Source organism: Halichoeres trimaculatus, unplaced genomic scaffold, assembly GCF_033239565.1.
Source record: "Halichoeres trimaculatus isolate MK-OKI-2021-1 unplaced genomic scaffold, fHalTri1.1 fHalTri1_scaffold_6, whole genome shotgun sequence".
Taxonomy (NCBI): Eukaryota; Metazoa; Chordata; class Actinopteri; order Labriformes; family Labridae; genus Halichoeres; species Halichoeres trimaculatus.
This window is the reverse complement of record NW_027437184.1, coordinates 2,300,038-2,324,076: the sequence shown is the minus strand read 5'-3', so window position 1 is coordinate 2,324,076 and position 24,039 is coordinate 2,300,038. Positions and strand designations below refer to the sequence as shown.

The 24,039-nt window shown below is 37.2% G+C and overlaps 1 protein-coding gene across 5 annotated transcripts in view; it reads left to right on the top strand.

Moving 5' to 3' along the window:
- Positions 1-24,039, top strand: part of ncam1a (neural cell adhesion molecule 1a) — a 481,923-nt gene that overhangs the window by 333,157 nt on the left and 124,727 nt on the right. For all 5 annotated transcript variants that reach the window (XM_074671801.1, XM_074671802.1, XM_074671803.1 and 2 more), the window contains exons 2-6: positions 541-615; positions 4,629-4,838; positions 6,472-6,615; positions 18,563-18,700; positions 20,123-20,240. In XM_074671801.1, coding sequence (XP_074527902.1) covers positions 541-615; positions 4,629-4,838; positions 6,472-6,615; positions 18,563-18,700; positions 20,123-20,240 — 685 coding nt within the window. The remainder of the gene's footprint in view (positions 1-540; positions 616-4,628; positions 4,839-6,471; positions 6,616-18,562; positions 18,701-20,122; positions 20,241-24,039) is intronic.

Here is a 24,039-nt window from a genome sequence, read left to right as displayed (position 1 = left end):
ATGTGTCACCTTTGGGTACCCCCATTGTCAGGACCTTTCTTCAGAAACTTGTGGGTGACGTCGCGGTTCCTGTGGGCGTAGCTTTCCAACAGTAAATCTCAAACAGCAGCTGCAAACCATGAAGTCGTGTGAGGTTTTTAGCTCTCTTTCCAACCAAATTGTCTGAACCCTAATCACACGGTAGCTTGCTGCGAATATCTCGGTGGTTTATGGTGTTAAAACCACTTTCATGCAAACTGAGAGTTTGAAAAGCTGCCGAACACAAAAGTGAAACAACACAAAGTTATGCTGCAGCTCAAACAGATCTGGGAGCCAAAAACTCATCTGCACATGGAGATGTTGCAGTCTAGTGAGCATGAAACTATCATCCTGCAGCTTTCATTCATAGAGGGTATGTCAGAAATATGCTGGTTCTCTGAAGCAGGCAAAGCAATCTGATTGTGGGCCTCATGGTTTTGTGTTCTGCCCCTGTGTCACTGTTCATCTCCCTGCGCCCAGAAACTAATGTATGCTTTGTTCTGTCTCCTTCTCCCTGCACAGCCGCCATCCAGGTGCAAATCACCCCAACGCAAGGAGAGATCAGCGTAGGAGAGTCCAAATTCTTCCTCTGTGAAGGTAAGACCCGACTGGAACACACCTCATTTAGCACAGCTTGATGCAAATGTCAGCTAATATCAAAACACTGGCAGTAATAATGGAGATCTTTTGATGAAAGGGAATAACAAGTCAGTCGGAATAATGAGACTGTTGTAGTTTTGGAAATACTCTCATTAGAAGTTGGGCATCAAAGAAAGTACAGACAAAGGAAGAGACACACATAAATTGATGGAGCAGGTTATTCTGAGGAGGTGGTGGGAAGTTGAGATCACAGGCAGGTAAAGATGAGGGCTTAGCGGAGGTGGGCGAAAGACGCAGTCTGGGGAATAATGAGAGGCAGAGGTCTTACACTCGCCGTTTCCTCGGCGTTGAGTGTTGGTGTGCGCTCGTCAGGCTGTCAGAGGTACAGGTGGTGTTTGCATCAGGCTGATGGGCTTCATGGCTCCATAGAGCCGGCTGCGCTTACAGAAAACCGTGCACATTGAAGACTCGGTTATTATTAAACTGACTGAGCTGAAACGCTAATGGTGCTGCTCACGAAAATTATAGTCCAAGTTTGAAACATCTTACTGTCATGAACTCAGAAAGGTAAAGTGCTGGAAGTTTGTTCTTAGAGAAATATAATTTAATTTAAAAATATTTGAGTCTTGTTTATACAGTGGCATGCTGCATTCACCTGAAAAAGAAATCCTCCTGTTTTGATAAGACAAGCTCTCATTAAAACTAGATTCTAACTTGTTTTTAATTTCCTGTTTTTACAAGGGTCTGTTTAGAAAAAAATCTTTAATAGTCATCTCAAGCTGTCATTCAGGTGTAAAGCCCACCTAGTTCTGCTCAACATTGTGATTTTTCTCCAGGAACAACTGGACCAAGGGTCTTCAGGGCTCAGGAGCCTCATGCGGCTCTTTGACTCCTTTGCAGTTGCTACTTGTAGCTTTAAAACAAAAAAATAATGCCATATGTTTTAAAATTACGTTTCCTACAGAAGGGATTGTTCTTGAGGATTTTGAAAATTTTTCTGATTTTTTTTTTCAAAATCAAAAGAAATTTTTTTTTTTAAGATTTTGCAATTTTTTGGAATTTTTGCACATTTTGAAATTGATTGATTTTCTGCAAATCTTCGCAAATGAATAACTTTGTATTCAAATTAGATTAGATTTTTTTTTGCTAATTTTAATTCTTTTTTTAATTTTTTTAAAATGTCATTATTTTGACATTTTTGCAAAATTGCACTTTTTTTTAGAAAATTTTCCAATTTTTTAAAATGACAAAATTCAATTTTTTTTTACAAATTTTGTGGTGTTTTTGCACATTTTTTAAATTTCAAAATTTCTAAAAAAATTTGCAACTTGTTGAAATATAATTAATTTGCAAATTTATGAGATTCTCATTTTGATTTTTCTTTTTTTTTAAATATTAGCAAATTTATGAAAAATAAAGAACGAAGACATCACATGTACAATTTATATACACTAATTATTGTGAAGAAACAATGCATTTTGTGGCTCCTGAATGACTTTAATCCAGGTGAGCTGAGGCAAAATGGCTCCTTTGAAAGTTAAGGTTGCAGACCTCCAAGCTGGACCAATAGGCCAGGCTGCATAGGTGTAAGATGATCTAAAGTGCATTTAAGCTGGCGACGTGGTTATTCAAGAAACAATCAGGCAACCCCTGAAAGTACTGAATCCCCATGGAGGCAACTGAGGCTTTGAAACCGTCTTGGGCAGCGTTACGAACCAGTGCTTTTTCAGTGCCTTAAGCAGTTGCCTGAAATTCCTCCGGTTTCTTCGCAAAGATGACAAACTAATACCAATATCATCTATATTTCTTAAAGACACAAGTATCTCCCAATGTTTCAAACCAAGAGAGCAACTAGAAAAGCACTCAGAGAGTTCAGACCTCCATCAAGCATATTGTGATTATGATGCAACACTATAGTCCGACTTTAATGTTATACTCCCTTTCAGCAGACTGTCTGCTACAATTTGGTGTTAGTTGCTGGTCATGTTGACCCAACTACATATTTCATTTCCAGGATCTTAGTATCCATGATATTGCCAGGATCTGGATCATACTTTTACATCTGTCAGAAATTATGGTGACCTTGTCTTGTGTTGTTTTGCAAAGCGATTCGACCATTTATGGTGGAGTTATATACACATATGGTGAAAACAGACCTATCTCACAATGATAAAGAATCCTTTAAAAAAGTCCTGGACTCAGACAGTGATCCAGATCACCTCCAAAATTTAAGCACTTCTTCCTGATCCTATTTCAAACATTTCCTGAAAATTTCATGTAGATCTGCTCGTTACTTTTTGAGTTATGATGTTTACAGACATACAGAGAGACAGACACACTCTCCCAAACACATAACCTCCTCGGTGAAGGTAATAAAACTGAATAAGGTTTACCAGGCGAGACGTGTTTCTTTATTGAGATGATGATAAAAGATTTTCAGGAATTTATTTACTTTTCCGAGTCCTGTTTTTACAAGTTACTAACTTCTAAAAACAGGAGGATTTTTTTTTTTTTCATTTATGGGTGAATGCAATACGCCATCATTTGTTGATACTCTTTTTATTCTCGTCAAGTTTCAGTCAACAGAAAGTTTGAGCATTTTAGTCTTATTAAAGTCAGAATTACCCATGACTTTTTTTGTCTAGTTGTAGTCAAGAAAAAATTGTACTTAAGTCTCTTTTTAGTGATCCAATTCTTTATAACCCAGTTAATATGGTACAAATACCTTAAAAAATAAATAGATTAATTAATTAAGTCACACATTATAATTATGGCTGTTAAAACTGATGGCGTTCCTAACACCCTTAGTTTTTCCAGTAAGGAGAAATCTAATTACCATTTCAAATGTCATAACGCTGTTACCGACAGTGAAATGAGGCGCAAAAAAAATGTGTACAAATCGCAAAAATCATGTTGACACCTTTTTAATAAAGAGCTGATGCAAAAGTCAACCTTTCAGCAGCAAATATCTCACAGCTACCTGTGTGTGTCTGTGTAACCTCAGTCAGAAAGGATCTCATGCAGCGTCTTTGGATCAAACCAACTCCAGGGAGAGGGGGGGATGCTTTTCCAGGTTTGAATGTAAGGCACAAGTAGCCGACTTGTTACAACTTGAAAAAAATTAGAGATGACAGGAGCAGATTTAAAAATAAAGGGTTAATCTGGAGAAATTACAATTCGGGGGTGGAGCAGGAGAATCTCTCCTAAATCAGGAGAGTTGGCAGATCTATCTGACCTGGATGGGAGCTGCAGTAACTTCCACCTGTTATGACGTAACGTGCATTCCCTCTATTCATAAGCTCAGACATGTGAAACCAAAACTACCTGTTTGCTTGGAAATGCTTTTTTCTCTGTGTGGGTGAACCAACCCTTTAACAAAACATTATTATCCTGAGAGGCTGAGCTGGCGACCCCCGCTGCCGACCTGTTGCCGTAAAACTTTCTTAGCAGGAAAAGATAGAATACGTCTGTGTTGATGTGGGTTGGAGACAACCTTGACATATTTTTATTCTGTGAACACTTCAATCCAGAATCCCCTGATGAATAGGATGTCAAAACGCGTTTAGGACCCTTTGTGTCCTTAAAAGACGAGATGGCGGTAATATGTTTGAGGGGAACAGAGGAATGTCTCAGCTCACGCTCATCTTTATGAAACATGAATGCTTTTGAAAAGACGTTTGATTTTTCTTTCAGTGAGAGTTGCTATTAAATAATCCACCGTCCCACGGAGCAAACTGGAATTATTTATACCACTATTCTTTTGTTTTTGTGTTCAAGCTTCTCCTGAGCTTGGAAAACATATGAAGCAGCAACAGAAGCTTTTGATTTATGGTTTATGTTACTTTTTATCCCATTATGAGTCAGTTTCACACCATGACATCTCCATTTATGAATATTAAAGATCCTGATTTCCTCTTATCTGTGTTTCTTTTCCCAAACATGAGAAGCTGCACACTTTTTGTAAATGTAATCCACATCCCTCCCCTGACGGTCCACATTGTGTGTTTCAGTGGTGGGAGATGTTAAAGACATAGACTGGTTTGCCCCCAGCGGCGAGAAGATCCTCCCCAACAGGCAAGACATCTTTGTGAGCCGCAGCGATGAAACCACGTCGACCCTCACCATCTACCACGCCGACGTGGACAGCGCCGGGAACTACAAGTGTGTGGCGAAGAACGGGGACAAGGAGGCCCAGGCCACGGTCCAAGTCAAGATTTTCCGTAAGATTCTTTCCTTTAGGATTTTTAAATTCGGGTACTTCCTGTTTGATTTCACCGTCTGTTAAGATTTAAAGGGGCATCACAGAAAATCACCATTCTACTCTGGATGACTCGTATCTGACAGCGTACGACACGATCATCACAAAATATTATTTTAAGTTGACTTTGTTTCAGATGATAAACAGGAAAGGTAGAGAAAAGCATGTAGGTGAGTTATATTCTTTAAAAACAAAGGGACCCTGCCTTTTATGGAGTCAAACCAATGAAAACACCATTTTTGACTTCTTTGCAGTGGCTCCTTGTAGCTTAAAAAAATATTATTAAGATAAGAGATTTTTTATTTTTCTTACAGAGGGTATTGATCATTAAAGACATTGACGCTTAATGAAATCACGCATTAACATTTTGTTGAACTAATTATAGATACCCATGCAACAAAGCTTTTTGAATATTTTGCAAATATTTTGAATTTTGATTTTTTGACTTTTTTTTCAAATTAAGAAATTAGAAAAAAAAAAACATTTTTTGAATGATAGAACACATTTTTGAAATTTTAACACTTTTTTTTAAATTTCTGCAAATTCCTGCAACTCCCTTAAGTTCCATTTTTTGGTATATTTTTTTTCTTCATTATTTAATTTTTTAATATCTGCGAATTTCTGCAACTTCCTTAAGTTCCGTTTTTTGGTAATTATTTTTTCTGAATTTTTTTTTTTTTTTTATTTCTGAAAATTTTAGTCATTTAAATTCAATCTTTTTGGGACAAAAAAAAAGAAAACCTTTTTTTTTACTATGACAGATTTTTTTATTTTCATTTTTTGCATAGATTTGAAAAAATAAAAATTTTGGCAATTTTTTTTCAAATTTTGGGAATATTTTCATTTTTTTGCACAATTTTGTGAAATTCCAAATTTTTGAGAAATGAGCTTCTGAGCTTATTGAAATCTCAATCTTGCACTTTTTCTTTCTTTATCAATTGTTTCATATTTTTATTTATTTATTTATTTATTTATTGTATTATTTTACTTTTTTTATACATTTTGTAGTCTATTGTGAAGATAAAGTAGATTTTGTGGCTCCTGAATGACTTTAATCCAGGTGAGCTGAGGTATAACAGCTTCTATGAAAGTAAAGGTTGCAGACCCCTGGTCTAGAATGTTGCATAAACAGTAAATATGTCTTGCTCACTGTGTCTTGGTTAAATGTTAAGAGTACAAACCATGTATGGAGCCCAACAGGAGGCCTTTCATAAACCTTTCTCTCCTCACCCACATGGGGCCTCCGTAGACCCCAGAACCAGCTGCTCAGGCCGGTGTTGAGTCACCTGTGGTGGCCCCCGCTGGCCTGGAGCTGTGAGTGCTGTGTTTTCAGCCCTGATGTCTGTCTGAATGCCAACAAAATGTCTTAGAGCTGCATCTATCTGTGACACCTTCCCACATACTCTGATGGTATAGAGTCGAAACAAACAGAATGTTCTTCAGACAGACGTTTTTCCATATGCTGCCCCGTTACACTGCTAAACTGTGTGATCTTAGATCAACGTGAATTTACCACGTGAGGTTTTTCACCTTTCTCAGTGACAGACTGAGATATTTCTGGTGTGTGATGTATGTGTTTGTCCCCCCCACCACAGAAAAGATCAACTTCCAGAAGGCGCCCAGCCCACAGGAGTTCAACGAAGGCGACGATGCCGATATCGTCTGCGACGTGGTCAGCTCGCCGCCGCCCACCATCATTTGGAAGCATAAAGGCTCCAAGATCCAGCCTGCCAAAGACGGTGAGCCAATTCAAACACAGAAATGTTCCAGTGCTACTTCCTCACCTCCAGCCCGCCTCCCCATCTCATCTCTGCGACTCCCTGAGTTCTCACCTCTCCCTCCTGCCAACTCCTGCTCTCCAATCAATTCACCACGCTCTTCCTCATCTCGGGCTCAAGCTGGCCACCGACAATGAACAAAGCTTTGCATTTACAGCAGGAGAGTTCAGACATTATAGACCTGAACCAGGGAACTGTATTTTATAGTCCAGGGAGCGGTGGTTACTGTCACTATTAGAAGTGTCTGGGTGAAGACCAGACTTCCAGAAAACCACTCTAAGGGGAAAATAAACAGATATACTCCAGATCAAGTTATGTTGTGACATGCATTAAGTGTTTTCAGTTTCTCATTATTAAGCTGTTTCTTATTATCATAGCTCTCCCACACACTGAAATCTCTGCATGAATAACAAGGTTAGAAACTGAGAGTCTGCAAATCCTTCACAGAGAGCTGGATTTGAAACCCCACTTGAAAGAAAACTGGTTAATGTTGTAAACAGCGAAAAAGGCTTTGAATGAGCTCCTGTAGAAATGTTCCTAACTTTTGGTTTTTATTTGCAAAAGAACTTTCTTTCAAGACTTTCATACAAATAACATGTGCTAGCTTAAAAAACTACGGAAGCAAATAAGAGACAAATTAGTCTGTTCAGTCTCTGTCTCCTGGATCCTGTCTGTTCACAGCAGGTGAAGCTCTTCACATGTGGCGTTGGTGTCCAATGCAAGCTCCGTTAGCCTGTGAATAGCATGATGCTACTCTACCTTCTGGTATTCCCGCTGTTGCTAGGTTAGCACGGCTAGCTCGTCCATTTTATTGGAGATAGATCTTACATTCCCAATAACGATGGATGAAAGAACAAGTCCATGTCGTCACTTCTAAGCAGCACGTCACCCTCTCCCCCTTTTCCTCACCGTTTGGGGAAACATCCGGCCTAGCACCAGTTAGCATTGACATGCTACAGGCTGCTAACAGCTGATTTTACATGTAAACAATGCAGCCATGGTTACATGTAGGATCTCCAGACAAACACAGGAGCAAAAGTTGTAAAAATGCCACAACAGGCAGCCACAACCAACAGGGCAGCGCAACAGACAATGTATACAATGAGGACAGTATAAAAATATAAATATATAGAATGAAATGAATTGATGATAAACGTAAAAAAGCCATGTTCATTAACAGAATTGCATTTGAAACACAGATCTTATTTTTGATATGTTTTTAAAAAGGGAAAAAAAATGTTTCTTATATTCGTGTTCCCCTTTCCTGTTAGCCCAGATATTGCGACCCAAATTTTTTAACTTCGATTTTCAGATCTGAATATGACGGGTTGAATTTTTGGATCTGAATTCCAAATAGGTGAATTCAGGACAAATACATTCAGATAGATGGTTTTCGTGGCAAAATGACTCACTGCCATGAATTCAGTGGTGTTTAATTTCAGTATTTAACAGTCAGTGGCTGTTAACATTTAAATAATATGTCTCTTATTTGCTTCCATAAAAAACCCTCCAAAAATGTCAAAAAGCTCCTTCAGTGATATGAAAGCTTTGAATCAAGCGTTTTATGGTCTGTAACTGGACGTTTCACTCTGTGGGATGTGAGGAAAAAGTGCTCTTGACAGCTGGAGTTTGAGTAAAGCTCTGTACCTACTGTAGGTTTATTATTTCACTGTTGTATCTGTAAAAGTAAAGGAGCACTGCTCTGAAAGTCTCTATATGAAACATAAAAGAGTAGCTCTGCAGCAGAAGAGCATAAGCTGTAATCAGGTTCAATTTGCAGCAGCACAATGGCCTCTCATTGTGCGGCACAGTCACAGCAGGATAACACACGTTAAGGAAAATTCTAGAGAGTTCTATAGAAAGTTCCCAAACAGCCCGGCATTTTAATCCTTTTTTCTCCACCGCTGATCCCTTTGTTCTGAGAAGCTGTTGCTGTGCCAGTGAACATAATATGGTGCAATGTAGCCTGAAGCAGAAATAAAGCATTTAGCTTCATTGTGGAAAGAAAAAGGCTTTTGTACATGCTACAGTACAGACACAAACAGGTTTTATAAAGGTAAACTCAACATACAACAACATGCTCAGGTTAGGGAGCACGTTAGAGGAAGATCAGGATGAATTATCATGTTGGATCAACACGTTTGAGGGTAGATTATCCACAGTCAGGCTACTGACTCACTGTGCCGTCTGTTGGATAAAGTGAAACTGCCTTGAAGAGGACATCAGGAAACAATCAGGCAGGTAGAAACAAAACACAGATTTTAGTTCTCTCAAACAGGGGGTCTCAAACTTCTTGGGTTTGTGTACCCCCTTTCAAATACAATTACAGCCAAGTACCTCCTTGTACGGCTGAGAAAAAAAAAACAGGAAAAATGTGAAAATAACAAGAATGAAAAGAATACATTGCTCCAGATACTGACGATATTTTTGTAAATCACTTGTCTTTTTTTTTCTTTTTTGATGGTTTCTTCATCATCCGCCTTATTTTCCCAACCTGGGTTTCAACCACCTGTCCATTGGTTTCCCTCTGCCCCTGCTGCTGTTAGCATGTAAATGTCAGTGCTCACTCACTGAACACTTGACATCAACAGACGGAGGCCAGCTAGTCCAAGTGGTTTTGCACATAATATATTTTCTGAATAAATTTGCTCAATTTGGAAAATAGTTCTGTGTGTGATGTTGCATAGATACAAAACGATTTTAAAAATTGTTTTGATGCAACATTTTGTCAAGTACCCCTTGCACTACTGCCACGTACCCCTAGGGGTACACATACACCCATTTGAGAACCACTGCTCCAATGGTAACAGTAGAAAAACCTTCTCTTAAGGGATGGGAACCTTTCACATTTCAAACCATACAGTACCAATACTTGGTACCTGGTAATTGGTATCGGTACCCAATGGTACCAATTTTCAGTACTTTTGTGTGCTTATGTGGTAATAAATATTAAATTGCTTAATAAAGAAATCTCAATGCTTGTCAATTAAACATATTTGATTCTTAGTATATAAACGTGTAATGCTGTCCACTCCCTCATAGTCTCAATTATTTAAAATAGATGATAGATGTTAAATATCACAGATTTCACAAACTTGCTAATTTAAAAAAAAATCAAAAAGTTTAAAAAAATGTCAAAAAAAAAAGAAATTTCAAAAATTGGCATTAAAAAAATAACAAAAAATTGTAAAAAAAAAAAAAAAAAAAAATTTTTGAAATTTCAAAAATCTGCCTAAATTGCATGGATTTGCAGAAAATATTAAAAAGTTGTAATTTCAAAAATAAAAAATAAAATGTAAATAAAATAATTTAAAAAATTTAAAAATAATAATAATAAAAGTTGAATTCAAATAATTTGCAAAAAAATTGCAGAAATTCAAAATTTTGAATTTGCAAAAAAAAAAATGTCATAACCTTTAGATAATATAAATATAATTTTTTTTATTTTGAAGAAATTAAAAAAAATGCAAAAATTTGCAAAAAATTACAAAAATCCCCCAAAATTGGAAGCTTTTTTGCAAGAGGTAATGCATGCTTGGCATGATTGTATTTAGCTTCAATGTCTTAAATTATCAGTTCTCTCTGTAAAAAAAAAAAGAAAAAATATCTATTTTAATTCTTTATTTAAAAAATAGAGGAGCCACTGTAAAGGAGTCAAAGAGCCTCATGAGGCTGCTGACCCTTGGATGTGGGTATCTGTAAAATTATACATACATTTTGCATCAAATTATTAAAAAGTGTGGCGTTACTACATAATGAAGTTAAAATGTATCACATTGTTGCATAGTGTGGCGCTGCGAGGGTTTTAATTGGTGCCACAGGTGGTGAGACTTTAATGATATGTTAGATCCTGTGTGTACATGTCTTTAGATCACAGCAGTAAATTGTAATATCAGCATGTGAGTGATTCACACTGAAGTGTGGCATAAGAGGAAAATGTCCACCATGTAAATAAAGGTGGATTGAGCAGCGTGAGTGGACCTTTCATGAATTTACTGCGCTGGTTTGACTCTAGGTCAACGTTGAACACCGCTCTCACAGCTCTGAATGGCTGCAGTAGTGTCCTCCATGAGGGAACAAATCATAGATATCTCCCCTCTCAGCTCTCAGAAGGGGAGGGCCTGCATGTTGAAGCAGTCGTATCTATGTACACCTCTTTTCAACGATTGTGTTCAGCTCCTTCAGGCAGCAGCGAGCAGAAAGTTCAGCGCGGCTTCACCTCAGGGAGTTCATCTGAAACGTCTCTCAGCTGCCTTTGTTTTACACTTGGCCTGGGCCTTTTTTAACCTCACCGTCACCCCTCCTTTGGTGACCGCTGGAGAGGCTGCAGCCACCGCAGTGTTGTGCTAAGCCCGCCTTTATTCTTGGAGCCGGGTCAAGGAATGTGTTTTTTTTTCACTGGAGAAACCACTAATTGTAACCGACACTGCAAACTGAAAAGTGCTTATGTAATTTTCCTGCGAGCAGACGTTGACCCGACCATATGCTGCAGAAAGCTGCAGTCAAAATGCTGTCATTGTCAAAAAAGTTAATGTATAATGAATTAACAGCTGCGTAATGGACTGTAAAGCTAATTTCTGTGACTGAGTCCCACACTGAGCCCCAAACAAAAGTTTGACGTTAAATATTTTGACATCACTGTAGAAACTTCTCTTTTACTTGACAGAGCTTTACAAAGTGGTTTTTTTTACGTCTCTGCACACATGAGCAGACAGGAGACAGGAAACAGACCGTGATGTTGAGTTTAAAGGTTGGATGACGTGTTTCCTGGTTGCAGAAAATTTACCAAGAGCAGTGATGATGACCTGTTAGTCGTTTTAACTCCTTTACCTGCTGCTTGGTGTCATCCTTCACTCTGTGCCCCTCCAGAATCTAAAATTTGAAGGTTATTCTGAAAATGCTGAGGGTTCCTGCTGCTTGGCGCCTTTCCTAGGAAGCGGTTTCCTTACTCTGGGTGTTTGCCAGATGGATGTGAGGGAGGATCACACTGCTGCCAGATGCTGGATGAAAGAGAAAGATTCATTCAAAAGTACGTTTGAGATGAGGACGTTTATATCAGGACTTCAGGCGGCGGCTCGTTACAACACCTGCACGAGCGTGAAGAGAAAACGTTAACCATCGAGGAAGATGCTGTTATACTTTCACAACAGCTGCACTGACGCCACTTTATACGTCCCGAGAGAAGAGACAATCATGGCCGATGTGGAAACTGGTGTCAGCGTGGGTAGATGGCTCAGGGACAGGTTGTTTGAATAGCCAATCAGGGCAACTGCTCCTGTTCTGGATCTGATGGGGATCAGGTCTTAGAGGGGGAGAGATGCAGATGCATCACTTTGTATCACCAGGAGGCGTCAGCGCGAGGACGATCAGTGTTCAGAAAGTGCTGTAACATATATTTACCTTTAAACTTCACGCTTTGCGTTAATATAAGGATAACAGAGGGGGGAAATAAAGTAGGTGGTCATTAATGAGGCACAACAACAGGTTTTCAAAATGTATTCTGTTGAAAAGGAAAACGAAATGGAATAAAAAAAACAAAGACACAAATATAATTGTTTCACTTCATTAAACCCAGTAATTGAACAGAAACTCAAAATCAGTTCCTTCACTTGATCCATAATTATGATTGTCCACAAGATTCAAAGTCCATAATTACAAAGCGCAACATAGTAGGCACCACATACTATCTGTTTTGTAGTATACTAATATGGTTTTTAGTTTTTGAAAAATGGATTTTATTTTTCCTTTATAAATAAAAATATTAAATCAACAACACAAACTCTGAGTAGATCTTGGCATTTCAGTTCTTTTGTTAATCATATCACTGCAGAATCATCATGTTTGATTCTTAATCTTACACCAAAAGTTATATTGTTCACTGAAAGTAAATCTAGAAAGGCTTTATATTTTTCAGATGATGGAAAAACTTATGGTTTGAAAAGGAAATAAGTGGTTTATATTGGCTTTAATGAATTTTCTGTCTAACGTTAGTGTTGTTGTATTGTAGTTGTAATGCCGACTCATTCCAGTAGAAGGCGGTAATTCACCAAAATCTGCCACCTGCATAGTCAAAACAGCGTTAGCGCCGTGCATTGTGGATGTCAGGTAGACTGGTCTGTTGCATACTGAGACCTTTTCCTGGATCATCTGGAGATTTTGGGCAGGTTTTGCTGACGACTACAGACTAAACTTTGGCCAAAATAGTCGTCACTACTACTGTCGTAGGCGGTTTGGAAAACAGCCAGTCTCTTTCAAAAGAAAAGCTTATCTGGGTAGAGTTGTTGATTTAGAGGTAGATTCCTATGTCGGTTTGTTCTTTTGGCTCGCCATCTCACCACATCAGACAAAACACTAACATGCGTCAAGATAAGGTCAAGACTTAAATGCGCAAAATGAATTACAAAGTTAGTTCAGTAAGTTAACAAATAATTAAAATAAATAACAGTTACATTAAATGAAACATCAATAACATTTACTCGTTGTCTGTACATGGTCGCCAAACTTTTGTTAGCCTTTGCTTACCCATCAATACGTTCCCTTTAACTCACTCATACAACAACAGACATGCCAATAGATGAACATGCACAGAAAAAGGTTAATGCTAGTCACTTCTATTCGCTTTATCAACTTATCAATTCCAATTTAAATTATTCTTTATCACTTCGTCTAAATTCAGTTACTTCATGTGCCATCCCATAAACTTCAGCTTTTAAAATTGTTCACTGGCAATCTCTCAGTCTAGAGCCAGTCACGGTCTTATAGAAACATTTCTTGTTCACGCCAAATCCAGGCAAGTGATGGGTTGATTGCACTGTCATGAGACATGTAAACAACATGAGATGTAATGAACGAGGAATCAAATAAACGACTGGCAATTTATAATTAATATTTTATCTTACCGTACATATTTATCTTTAGTAAAGTAAGTAAGGGCCAAAATGACTGTGACCTGGGTTACTCTACATTCACCATCCACTTCATTCAGCTCACCTTGTTTGTTGAGGCTGGGACCTGTTCTGTGCTTCAGTTTCTTTATTTCTTCATGGCGTAGATTCAACAAGGTGCTGGAAACATCGCTCAGAGATTTTGCTCCATCTGCTGCAGATTTGTTGGCTGCTCTGTGATCTCCCTCTGCACCACATCCCAAAGGAGCTCCATTGGATGAGATCTGGTGGCTACTGGAGGCTACTGGAGCACAGGGAGCTCATTGTCATGTTTGATATGATCAGGAAGGCTTTTAAACCATGAGCACTTGGTCCTACAGAGCCCAAAGTGAGCCAAGAAGTGATTTGTTTCCTCCAAAGCTTGAGTCCTTGTGGACTGTAGTCTCAGTTTCCTGTTTCTACCTGACAGGAGGGTCACCTGGTCTGGTCTCCTGCTGCTGTAGCTCGTCTGCTTCAAGGTTGGACGTGAAGACGAGAAACTGTCTTCAGCAGTTGTAACGTGTGTTTTCTGTCTATCTTATCAAAACTTCCACTCACTGGATATTTCCTCAATAAGACATTTCATAGAAATAGGAATTGTTCAGATTTTATTGATACAGATGCCCTTATTCATTTTGCTTATCAATCTAAATCTAAATCTTTATTGATTCCCTTATCCTGTGAATTTTTTGTGTACAAAAAGGAGCTTACAGGTTTTCTGTGTCAACATTTTATTAAGTTTATTGGTAAATAAATATGAAATGGCTAATTAAGCTAGATAGCTCTGATAAAGAAGTAAAAGATTGGAAAAAAGTCATTCCAGAGCCACAAAATCTACTTTATCTGCACAATAAAGACTATAGAGTGTAAGAAAATCTATACATAGTTAAATTCTGAAAAATAATTATCTATACAATTTATAAAATTGTGCTTGAGATAAGTTTTTTATATGTTAAAAAATAAATTAGGATACTAAAAAAAAGAAAAAAATGAAACTTAAAAAAAAGTGTTTTGTAATTTCATAAAGTAACAAAAAAATCAAAAATTAAAAGGAAAAAAATTGAAATGGTACAAAATATGCTAAATTTCAAACAATTTTAGAATTTCAAAACTTTGCAAACATCAATTAAGTGTATAAGATTCTATACATAGTTGAATCTAGCAAATAATTACCTAAACCATTTTTTTTTGGGATAAATGAGATTATATATGTGATGTCTAGTTTTTATTATTATTATTTAAATGTGGAAATTTAATTGAACAAAAATTTGTAATAAAAAAGACAATAAATAAAATTAAATAATAAAAACATAAATAACCCAAAAATCTTGCAAAACTCTCAAAGTTTCAAAAGTGTCAAACAATTTAAAAATTTCATACAATTGCAAAAAAATGAAACATTTGATAATTTGCAAAAATTTTAAATTTTGAATACACAAAAAATCTAATTAATTTTTTTTTTTTTAATTTTTAAATTTCTTTTTTTTATTATTTAAACAATTTGCAAAAGTTTCAAACTTGGAGTTGCAAAATTCTGCAGAAATTTTAAATATTTTTTTTTACATTTAAAAAAATGCAAAAACTTTAAATTTTTTTGAAGAATTTTTGAATTTGATAACACATACTGGTTCTATCAGACAACTCATGATTTTTTTGTTGTTTGCAGCACAGAATTAAAATCAGTATTTTCTTCCAGATGAGTCTTTTTGTAGATGTAGTTATCTTCCCAGGGCTGTAAAACTTGAGGTTAGCCACAGGTGCATGGAAAATTGGTGGGCTGTTGATGTTGTAGGAGGTGAAGTAGAGCGGTGGCAGGCTTTATTGACAGATGGGATGAAGATTTAGTTCAACTAAACTTTAATGCATGACTTTTTCAGGTGTGACATCAAAAACGATGCATGAAAAGAGGCACATACTCTGTGTATATTTTGAAACAGAGCTCTCAAACTCAGATTATTTCTAACTTGAAGTGCTGAAGAGAAACACGGTGATACCTGAGCACGCCTTACGCTTGCAGAGGTGTGATACATGCTTTTAGTCTGAGGTGTTTGTGTAATAAAACACACTGTTCTCCAAAGCGATGGGAGGAAATATTCACTTCCCGCTCCGGCTCTCAGCACATAATTACATGAATTGAGTTTCAGCACATCTCTGCTGAATAGCTGGGGCCACTGAATCCTCGTTCCCCCTCATTAGTATTGATTTTAAACTGGTTACAGTCGACTGTGTGGAGGAGCTCACATCCTCAAAGAAAATCAACTTGGCTGAAAAAGTTGCTCTTAACAAGAAGGCTATTTATAGCTGTTTACAACTTTGGCTCCTGGGAGTTTTACAGTACGCCTCAGCTGGTCATAAACTTTGAAGAGTGTGTTTTTCTCATGTTTCCTCTTTTGAGAGCTGTGAAAAAAACAAGAGTGACCTAAATCTCTGTCTTAAAGCGTGTGGTGGTTTTTTAACGTGTGAGGATCGTCACCTGGTTTCAGTTGAGGCAGCTCGCCCTGATGCTGCGCGTTTTTGGCTGCTTTTAATTATAGGTGCGACTCTTTTTCCCGCTCTGTGAGGGCTGTAACACGCCACTGAAATACGTCTGGAGGAGCCGGGGTGTCATGCAGAGCTCTCCGCGTTCTTCCGACCACTGGCTTGATTGAAGGGGATAATTAGCTTCTTTCAGCCTGGCTCCAGCTTCTTGTCTGAACATTTAAGACAAAAGCTTCAGTTTATAGAGCGTGCTCTTTAGCCTTTCTTAGAATTTAGAGAACAATGAGATTTGGTGAATATAAGAGAATAATCAAATGTAATTTCACACTCAAACTGAGCTCCTGTTGGTTTTGGCTTAGATCATAAACTTGAAAAAGTTTCTTTTAAGCAGTTTCTGGAACATATATAACCAGGGTTAGGGTTACTAGCCACTCTACCAACTACCCACAATTTTGTTGTTGGATATTTATGTTTAACATGATAAAAGCTGACTATTGCATGCTAGAGTTTACTTGAACAACATTTAAAACCTTTTTCAGTGTAAATGACCTCTGAGCCAATCAAATCAAGATGACATAAAAGTTTGGTGCCACAGGTCATAATCAGGTATTCTTTTAGAAAGAAAATTAATAATAATATTTTTTTTTAAATCAAAACATTTTGAAATTTCATAACATTGCAAAAAATAAAAAATAAATAAAGATTAACAATTAAAATAAAAAATAATAAGTAAAAAAAATTGCCATTTTTTTTTAAATGAAAACAATAAAGCCTGAAGAGGTTATAATCAGATATTCTTTTAGAAAGAAAATAAATTTTATATTTTTTTTAAATCAAAACATTTTGAAATTTCATAACATTGCAAAAAAAATTCAAAAAATAAAATAAAAAATTAATCTGTAAAAAAAATTCCAAAATAAAAAAAAATAAAAATAAAAACAATAAAGCCTAAAGAGGTTAAATGAAATAATATACATGGTAAAAATTTAGTGAATTATTATATATTTACAAATTTATATATATTAGTATATAAACTTTTTTTTTTTTTTTCAAAACATTTTGATATTTCATTGTTGAATAAAAATTATAATAAAAAAAATAAATAGTAATAAAGAATGCCAAAGTTTAAGAAATAAAACTCAACTCAAAAACTTTGATAACATAAAAAAAAAGTTTTTTCTTTCTTGACTTGACACATCAGAAATGTTGGATACTCTGGCACGTTGTCAGTTCAATGAACACAAAATTAAAATCTGTTTTTTAGGTATTCAGTATGGAAACGGTTGTGCTCCTTTAATATGAAAATTGGCAGAATATCAAGACAAAGTCATAAAAGGAGGCATTTGGTTTTGCATCTAATGAAAGAGGTGAGGATTAAAAAGATAAAAATTAAACTGAAAAAAAAAACTAGCAAGAAACATGGTCTGCTTAAATATTTATTTACAACAGTAATTTTCTCAGTAATAAAGAAAGTATTATACTATCTGGACTATAAGTCACTTCGTAGTATAATTATCCCTTTTTTTGAAGTCGTATCAGTCAAAAAATGTGTCATGAAGACGAAAACAACAGATACAAGTCACACTGGACTATAGGTCGGATTTGTTTACAATGATTTGGTTTGTTTACAGTATTTCCAGAGTGAACTTTTTACATATACCTTTGATTAGTTTTGTATAATTATTGTTCCTACAGCTCCTCATATCTGTGACCAGTTGCTCTACCTGCACGAGCGGTAATGGTGTGACTGAGAGAAGATCAAGAAAATGTTTTTTTTAGCCGAAGAAATGGAGATTATATTACAGGTTGTGTGCCTCACCAGTTTGTCTCTGTTATCTGATGTCTCTCATCTCTTCACCAAAATGGACCAATGAGCAAACACTGTGTGCAGGCAGCGCTCATGGGAGTTGTAGTTTCATAGTCTCATATTGAATTGGGCGAGCTGGCGGGTTTTAATGTCAAGCCCCTTTACTATAACACCTCTCTGTTAAATACTGGACTCTGATTGGTCAGCAGTGGTCTGACTCTTTCAGCAGATAAAGAGGCTAAACTTTGTCATCCCAAGCTGCATTTGTTTTACAGCCAGCGCTGAATAAAAGGTAACAAAGTCTCAGTAACTGAAACACACAGGTCAGGATGCTCTCCTTTAGGCCACTGGTGCCATGTGACATCTTAAATCTGTGTGTCCTGCACCTCAGCAGAGTGTGTGTGTGAGCAGATGGCATCAGCTTGGACTCTGCGTTCAGGGGGCGACTGTGGTCAGCCAAAATAAACGGAGCTGTCTTTGACTCTCTGTGAAAGGGCAAGAGCCCCAAAACTTGTGCCAGAAACTTTACCACACATCCTCTGGGTTCATTCCAAACACTTTTATTCTTTCAAGCATGAGACCAAAACCAGGAGGTGATGAAGAAACTCAAACAGACGGAATACAAAGAATAAAGCAAAGTTATAAAGTCCTGGTCACTGTTTCTGATGAACGACTGTTTTTTGTACCTTTTCTGTTTCAGTGCGGTTTAACATCCAAGAGAACGGACACCTGCAGATCCGCGGCATCAAGAAGACCGACGAGGGCATGTACAACTGTGAGGCTCGAGTCATGGCCCGGGGTGAGATCGACTTCAGGATGATCAAGGTGGTCGTTAACGGTAAGCGCTGAGTCTCTTTCACTCTGACCTTCTGCTCCCTAAACACCAGGACAAAATGTAGAAATGTGTTAAAAGTCCCTCAGCTCCCTACAGAAGACTAAATAAATCTTTTCACCCTGAGTCCAGAAAACAACACCAGAGGTAATATTATTATTATTTGGAAAGTAAATCAAGTGAACCACATTGATTTTTATGAGGGATAGACAATTATCGGCTGGGCTATTATTTAGCATTTTGAAGCATATCGGCATCCTCCTTTTTTTTTTTTTTTTTAATCTGGCTGCAGATAAGAAATTACATATCAGACTGTGTTGTTTTGTCTCCAATCCAGCCACGTCTCTCTGTCTGCAGTCTGATTGATGACACACAGACATTTTTTTGGAAAACTTGTCTTACTGTAGAAAACTTTAGGGAGCTATTTGTTTTTCTTAAGTTTTCATTTAACCTTATAAGACAGCTCCTAACCCTGGGAGCTGGAAACGTATGCTTTACAGCGTTTAAACAAAGTGAAGCGTTAGAGATGTATTATCCCCAATTTTGACGCCAATATTTTCATTTTTACCGCAAATGAATATCAGCACCAAATATCGGCTTCTTGGACTGATAATCGGTATCTGTATCGGCCCTGAAAAAACGTATTGGTCCATCCCTATTGTTTATCCTGTCCAAGTTTATCTGTTATTATAGGAGTAAGAAAAAAAACGTTAATTGGACAAAGTTTTTTTTTTAATTTTGGAAAATTAATTTAAAGTCAGGGTTATGGAGAGAATTGGGGCCAAAAAGAGGGCAATTTTTTTAATTTCTTTTTTTCTTGGAATTCTGTCAGAATTCTATTTCTGTTCTCAGAGAAATAAAGGAATTTTTCTGAAAAAATTACATTTTTTTTATTTTGAAAAAAGATAGTATTTTTCTGAAAAAATTGTTACTTTGAAAAACAAGTATTTTTTTCTGAAAAGAATAGATAATTTTTTCTAAAAAAAAAAAAAAAGATATTTTTTCTGGAAAAAAAAAATCAGGAAAAAATAGTTGTTCTTTTCAGTGGCCCTTATCCTCCTGTGTATTAAATATAGGGAAATTATACAAAAAATATTTTTAAATATTCCAAAATATTTTAAATAAATTGCAGTTTTCAGCTGCTTTTGGCCTGTAAAATAGTGAAATAAAATGTTTCCTGGATTTCTTAGTTTAATGAAGCTTTTGTTAATCCAAATTCACATTTTTTACAACACCTTAGACAACATCACTCACTTGGTTTTCAGTTTTTTTAATGTATTCAAATTTGTTTTTGGTCCAATAGCAGTCAAAACCACAGCTGTCATCTTTCCTATGGAAGACTGGTTCAGTATGTTTCCTCAGATATTGTTGAGTTTTCTTCATGAACTTATAATGAATATAACTCCAACTTCCTCTCCTCTGTTCTAGTCCTTCCCACCATCCGTGCCAGGCAGGCGGATGTCAACGCGACAGCAGACGTTGGAAGCTCGGCTCTGCTGGCCTGCTACGCAGACGGTTTCCCTGAACCCACCGTCACCTGGGCACAGTGAGTTCTTTTTAAAGCCTCATCAGGGGCTGAGTTAAGCTTTTAAAGGAGTTTAAATAACACTTTTCTGTTGATTCTTGAAGGGAAACATCAGAAAAAATCATATCGATGCTATGGAACATGCTAAACATGTTGTTTCAGAGGCTTCCTGTAAGTCTGACTGCATAATGTCAATAACACGAAGGTAGAAACAACAAGAACACCAAAACAAACACTTCAGCTGTAATCATGGAAATTCACAGACTACAGTTTCATGTTTTCTTTCTTTTTCATTTTGTTATCAAGTATAAAACTATGACTCAAATTCTTCTTCCTCAGAGTGACAGATTTTATTAGCTTCTGTATTTTGCTCATGAAATGTTTTTCAGCACAAAAGTAAGAAGAAGAAATTAGAAAAGCTGAGATTTTATTTTCCAATCATTCAGCGAGGCTCCAGTTAAAGAGTTTCACAATTCAGTCGTGATGTTTTTATTCACTTTTTCAGCTCCAGTTTGTGAGAGTGTGGTATTTTCTGTCTAAAACGTGATTTAATTTCCCCTGGAAAACACAGAAACCAACTGAATCAATTGTGCGTCTGTGTTGTGCTTTGTCTGTAGCTGGAGGGAAACATTTTTCTCCATCTGCATCTCAAGACTTTCAGGAGCTAATGCTGCGGCTGCAGCTGATAAATCCCAGTCAGTGCAGTCCTAATCGCAGAAAACCTGAGGTTTATCTCAGTGCAGGAAAGGGTGTAGCTTTATCAATGACTCTGTGCAAAGGTTGGAGCGTGCCCTTCAGGGGAAAGATGCTCTCTGGGGTCTGTATCAGACCTGGATCACAGGGACAGGGATGAATCTGGTGGGCGGTGTTTGGGTGAAGTCACTGGGCTATCTCTGCCCTCTGTCTCCAGCTGCTGGACACAGGGACAATGGCATTTTGGAGGCACACAGAGGGAGTGATGCTGGATCTTCTGAAAGTGTTGCACATTAACTAATCCTTCTGAAAACCTGAGCTTAAATAACACTTTCAGTTTCAGCTTTAGTTTTTTTTATCAAGTCTGAGATCAGTAAACTGTAAACTCTCTGCGTTTCTGGAGATCCTCTTCGCCTCCTGCAGCTTTTCTGGTCAAACTCTTGCTTCAAAGTGAATTTGCATGTTTAAAAAGACAGAAAATGCCCAGAATACACTGCAGGAAGCCGGCGCTGTAAAGTGTTGGTAAATAGGGCATGAATATGGATTTGCATGGCCTTGCCTGCGAGTACTTGTGTGGGAGAAATGATGAGATTTACATGTATTTATATTTGCAGCACCGTAGCAAGTGCAAAAAGGCTTTGATGAGTCTTATTAGGCAGGTTTCCACTCAGCTCACACCGTTTAAATTGCATACCAATTTTTTCTTTTTTTTCCTTTTTGCTGGTTAAATAGCCGGCACTCATGCATATGCAATTCTGTATCAGATGTGCACCTGGTTACACAAGCTGCTTATAAGTTTCAATCTTGGCTCAGCCGTAGCTTACATGTTAACGGCTTGGATTACAGAAATGTTACACATAAGTAAGATGTGGCTGCACAGAGAAACATCTATTGAAGATTCAACCAGGAAATGCTAATCGCCTGATCAGCTAGCAGGGAAGGAGAATCTTCTTGTTGTGAGTTGAAGCTGCAGTGGCCCAAGTCGGCGTCCTTTCTCCAACACCCTTTCTGAGCCAGGCTCCCAGACCAGCTGGGTTATAAAATCCCTCCAGTGTGTCTGGAAAACCTCCAAAGAGCACCCTTATCTGAAAACCAAAACTGGCTTTTTCAAAGTCCATTTACCTCCACTTCCTGGATTGAGACGAGCAGTTTAACTTGATGGACTGTTGAGTGGAAATTTATTCCAGTTTTCATTGAAACAGCTGTTCAGAGTCAACACGTTTTTCAGAACGTTTCTACCTCAGGAAATTACAATTTGTAACATTTTGGGCAAAAAGTTGTTTCATTTTAGGCTCTAACAAGCTTTAAGCCCAGGTATTAGCATTTAGCTCAATTTTGAGCTCCTGTTTTAGCCTTTAGCCTGTGCTTTAGACCTAAGCCAGTGTTTTAGCCTCTAATCTGTATTTTAGCCTTTAGCTCAAGTTTAAGCTCAAGTTCTAGCCTTAAGCCCTTGATTTAACCTTTAGCCTGTGTTTTAGCCTTTAGCCCATGTTTTGGCGTCTAATGTGTATTTTTGCCTTTAGCTCAAGTTTAAGCTCCTGTTTTATCCTTTAGCCTGTGCTTTAGACCTAAGCCAATGTTTTAGCCTTTAGCTCAAGTTTTAGCACGTTTTAGCCTCTAATCTGTATTTTAGCTTATAGCTCAAGCTTAAGCTCAAGTTCTAGCCTTAAGCCCCTGATTTAACCTTAAGCCTGTTTTTTAGCCTTTAGCTCAAGTCTTAGCCTTTCACCCATGTTTTAGCCTATAACCTGTATTTAAGCCTTAAGCTCGTTTTAACTCCTGTTTAAGCCTTTAGCTAAAGTTTTAGCAACTGTTTTAGGCTTTAGCCTGAATTTTAGGCTTTAGCCTTAAGCTGATGTTTAAGCCTTTAGTCTACATTTTAGCCTTTAGCCCATGTTTTAGCCTTTAGCTCAGGATTTAGCCCATGTTTTAGCCGCTAACCTGTAACTAAGCCATTAGCTAAAGTTTTAGCCTAAAGCCTAGGGATTACCATGTGTTTTAGCCTTAAGTCTCTGTTTTATCCTTTAGACTTTGTTGAAGCCTCCCAACTGTATCTCACGTTAGCTTAAGTTTTATTTACTGTTTTAGACTTTCATCTGTATTTTAGCCTATTGCCTTTAGCCCATCTTTAAGCCTTTTGCCCATGTTTTAGCTTTTAGCTCAAATTTAAGCCTTTAGCCTGTGATTTAACCATAAGCCTGTGATTAAGCCTTTGGCTCAAGTTTTAGCCTTTACCCTTTGTTTTAGCCTGTAACCTGTATTTAAGATTTTAGCCACTGTTTTATGCTTTAACCATTTTAACTTCAAGCCCGTCTTTTAGCCTGTAGCTCTTGTTTTAGCTCCTGTTTTAGCCTCTCAACTGTATTTTAGCCTTAAGCTCAAGTTTTAACTACTGTTTTAGGCTTTTGCTTGTATTTAAGGCTTAAACCTTTGGCCTATATTTTAGCCTTTAGCCCATGTTTTAGCCTTAATCCTATATTTTAGTTCCTGTTTTAGCCTTAAACCGGTAATTAAAGCTTTTAGCTCAAGATTTAGCTACTGTTTTAAGCTTTCGTCAGTATTTGAGGCTTTAGCCTCAAGCCCATGTTTTAGCCTTTAGCCCATGTTTTAGCCTTTAGCCTGTGGTTTTACTTTAAGCCTGTGTTTGGGCTTTTAGCTCAAGTTTTTGCCTTTAGCCTTTGTTCTAGCCTGTAACCCGTATATAAGCTTTTAGCTCAAGTTTTAGCTCCTGTTTTACACTTTAGCTAGTGTTTTAACCTTAAGCCTTTGTGTTAGCCTTTAGCTCAAGTTGTTATAATGTAACATAACCTGCATTTTAGCCTTTAACTCAAGTTTTAGCTACTGTTTTAGTCTTTGGCCTTAAGCCGATGTTTTTGCCTTAAGGCCTGTATTTCCCCTTTTGAGCTTATGTTTTAGCCTTTCGCTAATGACTAAAGCATGAGCTAAAGAACAGCCATAGCTCCTGTTTTAGCCTATAGCCTGTATTTTAGCCTTAAGCTCAAGTTTTAGACTTTAGCCTGTGATTAAACTTTATGCCTGTGTTTTAGCCTTAAGCTCAAGTTATAGGTACTGTTTTAGGCTTTAGCCTAATATAGCTTTTAGTTTATTTTTTTTATCTTCTGTTTTA